Source organism: Brachyistius frenatus, unplaced genomic scaffold (genome assembly GCF_029030835.1).
Source record: "Brachyistius frenatus isolate BFR_SWC_R1_liver_20210118 unplaced genomic scaffold, ASM2903083v1 Contig_297, whole genome shotgun sequence".
NCBI classification, from domain to species: Eukaryota; Metazoa; Chordata; class Actinopteri; family Embiotocidae; genus Brachyistius; species Brachyistius frenatus.
Genome location: NW_027210896.1, coordinates 124,408 through 132,500, shown reverse-complemented (window position 1 = coordinate 132,500; position 8,093 = coordinate 124,408). Strand labels below are relative to the sequence as shown.

At 49.6% G+C, this 8,093-nt stretch overlaps 2 protein-coding genes across 2 annotated transcripts in view; one reads left to right on the top strand and one right to left on the bottom strand.

Moving 5' to 3' along the window:
• dhrsx (dehydrogenase/reductase (SDR family) X-linked) overlaps positions 1–562 on the top strand; it is a 17,062-nt gene extending 16,500 nt beyond the window's left edge. The window contains exon 7 of the mRNA XM_069722621.1: positions 195–562. Within this exon, the coding sequence (XP_069578722.1) occupies positions 195–386 (192 nt within the window). The 3' untranslated portion in view covers positions 387–562. The remainder of the gene's footprint in view (positions 1–194) is intronic.
• A 1,440-nt stretch (positions 563–2,002) lies between these two features.
• Positions 2,003–4,874, bottom strand: LOC138635233 (ankyrin repeat domain-containing protein SOWAHC-like). The gene has a single exon (XM_069722610.1). It carries the CDS (start codon positions 4,721–4,723, stop codon positions 2,924–2,926), a length of 1,800 nt encoding a protein of 599 aa, XP_069578711.1. The 5' UTR covers positions 4,724–4,874; the 3' UTR covers positions 2,003–2,923.
• Between the last annotated feature and the right edge of the window lie 3,219 nt (positions 4,875–8,093).

Sequence of the window (8,093 nt, the reverse complement as noted above, 5' to 3'; positions counted from 1 at the left end):
GTCTCCATGTGTCTCCATCTGTCTCTGTCTCTGTCTGTCTCCATGTGTCTCCATCTGTCTCCACGTGTCTCCATCTGTCTCCATGTGTCACAATCTGTCTCCATCTGTCTCCATTTGAATCCATGTGTCTCCATGTGTCTCCATCTGTGTCCATGTGACTCCATCTGTCTCTATATGTCTCCATGTGTCCTCAGACTCCAGCGCAAGGAGCATCCATAGCCATCTACGCTGCAGCTGCTGCTGAGATGGAGGGGGTGGGGGGCTGCTACCTGTACAACGGCCGGAAGACGCAGTCGTCCTACTTGTCCTACGACCTCGAGCTGCAGGCCGACATGTGGAAGAAGAGCTGCCGGCTGTCGGGCCTTCAGGACGCCTTACTCACATGAAACGTCCCCCTGTCCTCACCAGAGACAGGAAACGTCCCCCTGTCCTCCCCAGAGACACGAAAGGTCCTCCTATCCTCACCAGAGACAGGAAATGTCCCCCTGTCCTCCCCAGAGACACGAAAGGTCCCCCTATCCTCACCAGAGACAGGAAACATCCCCCTGTCCTCACCAGAGACAGGAAACATCCCCCTATCCTCACCAGACAGGAAACGTCCCCCTATCCTCACCAGAGACAGGAAACGTCCCCTTGTCCTCACCAGACAGGAAACGTCCCCCTGTCCTCCCCAGAGACACGAAATGTCCCCCTATCCTCACCAGAGACAGGAAACATCCCCCTGTCCTCACCATACACAGGAAACATCCCCCTATCCTCACCAGACAGGAAACGTCCCCCTGTCCTCCCCATGTTCCTGTAGATCTGCTCCATCAGACCGTCTGAATGAAACCTTCCAGATGTGTTTCTGCCTCTCTGCAGTCTTTAATATTAAAATAATATTCATAATTCTGAGGTTCAACGTGATGTGATGATGAAATATGTTACTATGACGTCATTGTTACTATGACGTCATTGTTACTATGACATCGTCCACGGCTGCAGGTCTGAACTGGTTTGTTTTCAGGTGGATTTTCTCATATTTAGCGTTTAGATTCAAGTCAAATCTTTCAGGAAAGTTTAGGAATCATTTATTTTTCATTTTCAGAAACAACAAAACCACCAGAGAGCAGATCTGAGAATATGAACCACTGAATATATTAAAAACAGAGCGCCACATCTGGATCAACTCGTCCTCAACCAACACTTCAATCCTCTGAGAACAGTTATATTACAACATATTTACAAGTTATTTTCAAAGATTTACATGTTTAATAGGAACTAGTGAGCTTTTAAAGCCAGACTTATATTTATCATTGATTATGTCAATCAGCTTTAAATATGTAGAGAAATATTTTCCATATGATTATTCCTTAAATCATTCCGTGCTGGAGGTCAGAGTTTATTGAATCAATAACTGAAGTACTAATAATTATTATTAATGTTTAAATGTTCTCAGAATGAAGAGCTGATCTGTGATTTGGGGCCAAAATCATCTAATAAGCTGTTTATTGTTGTTTCTTTATTATTATTATTGTTATCTATATAATTATTACTGCTGCTGATGTAAGGACCAGCTGTGATTGGCTGGAGTCACCATGGAGGTTTCCAATCAGCCAATCAGAGGTCAGAGTTACTGTGTTCTGATGTTCTGCACAGATTCAGTCACAAACTCTTCATCTCTGTGACTTCCTGTTCAAAATGTGCTTTAATTCACGTGAATCTGTTTATGTTTATTATTCATGTTGCTACGGCAACACGTCTATCTAATAAACTCTGATTCATTTCATACCCACTCGTTATTTACCTGTTTTATTTTATTTTCCACATCAAGTCATTCATCTGTCCGGTCCGTGTTCGATGTCTCACCTGTCTCCCGGGAGACGGGACAGGTGACAGGAGACGGGGGACAGGAGATAGGACAGGAGACAGGAGACTGGGTGACCACTGCTGCTCCTCTTTATCACCCGTCCTCTAGTGAGTCCAACCAGACACTCTTCAGAATAAAAACACGATTCAAGAATCAGATATAAATCAGATCGTTTATTAACATGTGCAACTTAAATACAGCAGTTGGTTCACATGTCTCAAGGACTAAAGACAGCAGGACATGATGTCCTGACGGAGACATGTCCTCCATGTTGGACGTCCAGGCGTGGACAGACAGATCCAGAGACGGACAGGAAGTCAGACTAACATGTCTTTATTTAGAGAAGAAGAAGAACTGAATCAAACTGCAGTCGGACTCTTTACACTTTAATTTTAATAATTTCATACGGTCCTCCTGATTTAATCATGTGACCCCTCTGGGCTTCCATAGGTCCTCCTGATTTAATCATGTGACCCCTCTGGGCTTCCATAGGTCCTCCTGATTTAATCATGTGACCCCTCTGGGCTTCCATAGGTCCTCCTGATTTAATCATGTATAACAATAACCTTGTTAAATGTATAAGAATGAAGCCTTCTAACAGATTGAACGGTTCTTCAGTGTAAACATGTCATCAGCGCCCTCTAGTGGACAGAAGCTGTCATGGTGTTTATAGAGGACACCAATAACTTTCCCTCTTACGCAGTCAATAATAATAGTATATTAATAATAATATAATAATAATAGTATATTAATAATAAACTGACTCTGCTGCAGAACACATGATTCAGCAGCTTAGTTTAGTTCTTTGTTCTCTAACCAGACAGCAGTGATCAGATTACAGACCCGAGGTCAGACTGACACCTCTGACCAATCAGAGCAGAGACTGACACCTCTGACCAATCAGAGCAGAGACTGACACCTCTGACCAATCAGAGCAGAGACTGACACCTCTGACCAATCAGAGCAGAGACTGAACCCAGGTCTGTCCCTCCTCATATAAAGTGCTTGTTATGAATTCAGTGGATTAATCTGCTGCTGAAAGTCGTCCCCAACAAACGTCTGTCTGCAGTCACGTCACTCAAACCAGCGGGTCTCGGGTCTGGACTGGGAGGACCCGGTCTCGGCCTGGTCCGGGTCCTCCTTGTCCCTGAAGGAGGTGCTGTGGACAATCTGGGAGGTCCGGAGGCGGAACTTCTGCAGCGCGGGCTTCATCCTGCTGAGGGAGGACTTCCTGCGGAGGGGTTTGTCTCTGGGCCGTGCGTCCTCCGGGTCGTGGACCGGGCGGAGCGGGTGGAGGTTGTTCTGCAGAACCTTGAAGCTCCAGCGAGCGGCGTCCCCGCGGCCCGGCGGACGGGCCGCGGGGCGCTCCGGGGCCCCGATGATGTCACGGAGGTCCGGGCCGGCGTCGTCGACGAGGTACTGACAGGCCCGGCGGCCGCTGTGGTCCCGGACCTCCACGTCGGCGCCGTACGCCCCCACCAGCAGCTTCACCACCTCCGGGTGGTTCTGCATGGCGGCCAGGTGCAGCGGCGTGTAGCCGCAGCCGGAGCGCACGTCCACGCTGACGTCCACGCCGCGCCGCCGGGACGAGTCGACGAGGAGGGCGAGCAGCTCCGGCCGGCCGTGCTTGGCGGCCCAGTGCAGCGCGCTGAACCCGGTCACGAAGTCCCTCTTCAGAACCAGGCCCGGGTCGCACGCCAGCAGGTCCCGCAGGACGTCCCGCTCCCCCTCCGACGCACGCAGCATCCACTCGTGCTCCGCGGGGTCGAGGGTCACCGACGCGCTGTCCTCCTCCAGCTGGGAGGACACCAGGGAGGCGGAGTCACTGTCGCTCCTGGAAGTCAAGTAGGCGGAGCCTCGGAGCGCCACGCTGCGCCTCAGCTGGGGGGAGCTGTCCATCATGGCCTCCAGGAAGTGCTTCCGGCTGCCTTTAGGGGTGCTGTCGGACCGACTGTGGCCTTCATCATCATCATCGTGATCACCCTCTGACTCCGCCTCTGGCTCCTCCTCTGACTCCTCCCCTGACTCCTCCTCTGGCTCCTCCTCTGACTCCTCCTCTGACTCCTCCTCTGGCTCCTCCTCTGACTCCCTCCCTCTGTCCTGGCAGCCTTCAGATCCTCGGATCACGTGTCTCTGCTCCGCTCCAGGTGAGGGCGTGTCCGGGTCTGTGGGACAGAGTACAGCTGCGGGTTCTTCTGGTCCGGTACCAGTGTGGGGTCCCGGCAGACTGAACCTGGATCCCTCTGCGGGGAGCGGCGACGCCCCGGTGACGCAGATCTCCGGTACCGGCGGGTTCCCGGTTTCCTTCCGGGACTCCCTGTTCTCCCGCCTGAAGCTCACTCTGTTTCCCATGTCACCTGAGCACGTGCCCTCCACCTGCTGAAACACACGAACGGACCCGGAACTCTCTGTGTTCCGCTCCGCTGTGTCCAAAATGGTTTCGCAGGTGAGTCGAGGCGGACCGCTCACCTGGCCGTCACTTCCGGAACCTGATCCAGGTGCAGCCTGTTGCTCCACCTGAGCACCTGCAGCGCGAGGCGGAGCTGCGTCATCAGCGGGATCTCGGTGAGCCCCGTCGGGGTGACGGTCCGGGACCTTCTCTGGACCGGACTCTGTGACTGGTTCCGGTTCTGCCTCGCTGACAGCAGAGTTTAGTCGGAACTTTTTCTTCAGGATGACGTACTTCACTCCGCTCTCGGTTTTTACAAACGCAACGTTATCCACGTAGTTTTTAAAGGTGTCCCGGACCGCCGCCCGCCGCTCCGGGTCCGGTACCACGGACCTGAAGTGTCCTATCAGGTCGGAGTTCTTCACTCTCCCTCCTCGGTCCGTCAGGAAGTCCAGAACCGTCTGCTGACAGCACTCTGACGACATTATTAACGGGGTTAAACCTCCCCAGCGGGCAAAGAGGATAAACTACCCGGTAACATGCTGTACCTACCGGACCGGCCCGGCCCGGCTCCAAACACCCCCGAACTACGTCCCGGTACAGACTGAACACAGTAGAACCGTTAATACCGCTGACAGTCCATAGATCCGTCAGGTAGATCTGCTCTGTGTGTTCTACATCTAGACTTCAGGCGTTCTCCGCCTCCTAGCAACAGCTTGCCGCCGTCAGGACGGACTGTACCATTCAGTCTGCGGAGGGGGTCGTGGTTAACACCTCACTTTTCTTACTGTACTAACGTCTAAATAAATGTATTTATTTTACTACACACGCTTTCAACCTTGATAATGTGTTATATATTATTTATACAACAATATAATACTCGGTTTGTTGTTGTTTATCGTCTCCAGTCTACAGCAGTGTCCCCCGTAACAGTAGCTTCACCGTCCTGCTACTAGGCCTCCTGCCTGGGACTCACTGCTACAAGGCACTTCTCAATGGATGTGTACTGTTTGTGATTGTTTATTTATTTATCAATGACACGACCAACTCATTAATACCATGACAACAACACAATGAAAACAACAAACAACACAACACATCCTCCACTGTGGACACCAGCGACATATGAACACTGAACTCCAGCAATTTTAATCTCTCATCAAAACATAGCAGTCAAACAAAAGAGTGTGTGTGTGTGTGTGTGTGTGTGTGTGTGTGTGTGTGTGTGTGTGTGTGTGTGTGTGTGTGTGTGTGGTTCCTGTATGACCTTTATTTAACCAGGTAGAATCAATTGAGAACCAATTCTCATTTATAATGATGACCTGTCATTTGATTTTGTTAGACCTGAAGTGCATGTTTTTGGATGCCACTGATGACAGTGTGTATGTGTAATTCCTGATGGTGTGTGTGTGTGTGTCTGTGTGTGTAGTTCCTGATGACAGTGTGTATGTGTGTGTGTGTAGTTCCTGATGAGTGTGTGTGTGTAGTTCCTGATGACAGTGTGTATGTGTGTGTGTGTAGTTCCTGATGTGTGTGTGTGTGTGTGTGTGTGTGTGTGTGTGTGTGTGTGTGTGTGTGTGTGTGTGTGTGTGTGTGTGTGTGTGTAGTTCCTGATGTCTCTCTTCTTCCCTTTCTTTCTAAATCTCTGGAGCGAGCTATCTTTGACCAACTCTCCTCCTATCTCCACCATAATAACCTTCTTGACCACCAGTCTGGTTTCAACAGACCACTCAACAGAGACGGTCCTCCTTCTGTCTCTGAGCAGCTTCACACTGCTAGAGCAGCCTCTCTGTCCTCTGTCCTGATCCTTCTAGACCTTCTGCTGCATTGGACACAGTGAACCACCAGATCCTTCTTTCCTCCTTCAGGACCTCGGTGTCTCAGGCTCTGCTCTCTCCCTGTTCTCATCCTACCTCAACGACCTCACCTACCGGGGAACTTGGAGAGGATCTGTGTCTGAACCTTGTCCTCTTACTACTGGTGTCCCTCAAGGCTCCGTCCCGGGTCCCCTCCTCTTCTCTCTGTACACCAACTCTCTCGGTTCTGTCCTTCACTCGCATGTCTTTTCCTACCACAGCTATGCTGATGACACCCAACTGATCCTCTCTTTTCCAGATCTGAAACACAGGTAGCAGCATGAATCTCTGCCTGTCTGACTGACATGTCTCAGTGGATGTCCTCACACCACCTGGAAATCAACCTCCACAAGACCGACCTGCTCTTCCTTCCAGGGAAAGACTCTCCCACCCTCGACCTGACTACTACCTTCAACAACTCTGTTATCCCGACCCTGACTGATAAGAACCTCGGAGACACTCGACAGTCAACTCTCTCTTACTGCCAACATCACTGCAACAACACGTTCCTGTAGATACATGCTGCACAACATCAGGAGAAGACGTTCTCTTCTCACTCAGAAGGAGGTGCAGGTTCTAGTCCAAGTTCTGGTCCAGGTTCTGGTCATCTCACATCTAGACTACTGTAACTCCCTCCTGGCAGGTCTACCTGTTAGTACCATCCGACCTCTGCAGCTCATCCAGAATGCAGCAGCTCGACTGGTCTTTAACCTCCTAAATAGACTCACACTACTCCGCTCCTCCTCCTCCTCCTCCTCCTCCTCTTCTTCCTCCTCCTCTTCTTCCTCTTCCTCCTCCTCCTCCTCTTCCTCCTCCTCTTCTTCCTCCCTTGTTTGTGTTTCATCTGTTTGTTTGTGTTTCATCTTTTGGTTTGCGTTTAATGTGTTGGTTTATATTTAATCGTTGTTTATATTTAATCACATATTTAGCACAGAAACAGCTCTGATGAAAGTTACCAACGACCTTTTATTAGCCTCAGATAATGGACTCGTCTCTGTACTTGTTCTTCTGGACCTCAACGGCTGCTTTTGATACGATTGATCATACGATCTTATTACAGAGATTAGAAGATGTTACGAGGATTAAAGGAACTGCATTAGACTGGTTCAAATTCTACTTATCAGATAGATTCCAGTTTGTCCATGTCAACAATGAGTCTTCCAGACAAACAAGAGTTAGTTATGGAGTTCCACAAGGCTCAGTGTTAGGCCCAATACTTTTTACTTTCTACATGCTTCCATTAGGAGATGTCATCAGGAAGCACTGCATCAACTTCCATTGTTATGCAGATGACACTCAGCTATATCTTTCTATAAAACCAGATGAAACTAATCAGTTAGTAAAACTTGAAGCCTGTTTAAAAGACGTAAAGGCCTGAATGACCAAAAACTTCCTGCTTCTAAATTCAGACAAAACGGAAGTTCTTGTACTTGGTCCTAAACACCTCAGAATGTCAGGAGTCCTGTTTTCCTCTGTTTCCTCTGTTTTACCCCTGATCACCTCTCCTCCTGTGTCCTCCTCTCCTCACCTCCCGTGGCCACGCCCCTCACTGGTCCCAGCAGCTGCAGTCACTCACCCCAGATCACCACCTGCAGGTGTGCTGCATCTCCCTGATCACCTCCCCGGACTATATGTACCCTGCCCCGGCACTCCTCTGGTTGTAGGTTCATTAGTTAGTACTCCGTCCATCCCGTTCCCATTCCTCCTGCTCCACCTGCAGAGCTACCTGTTGGAGTCACCAGTCGGTTGAGTTGCCCTCCCGACTTGTAAGCAAGTAGACACTGCAGGTGCCACCTTTTGTTTGTTTGTTTTTGTTTATGTGACGCAGAAAAACTCATTCATGTGTTTGTTACTTCTAGACTAGATTATTGTAATTCCTTGTTGTTAAGATGTCCAAATTACTCTTTAAAAACCTGCAGCTGATCCAAAATGCTGCAGCAAGAGTACTGATGGGATTTAACAAGAGATCATATTTCTCCAGTTTTAGCTTCTCTTCACT

Excerpts from the sequence above, each read along its gene's own strand:
- LOC138635233 (XM_069722610.1), bottom strand. The coding sequence starts at position 4,723 with ATGTCGTCAGAGTGCTGTCAGCAGACGGTTCTGGACTTCCTGACGGAC.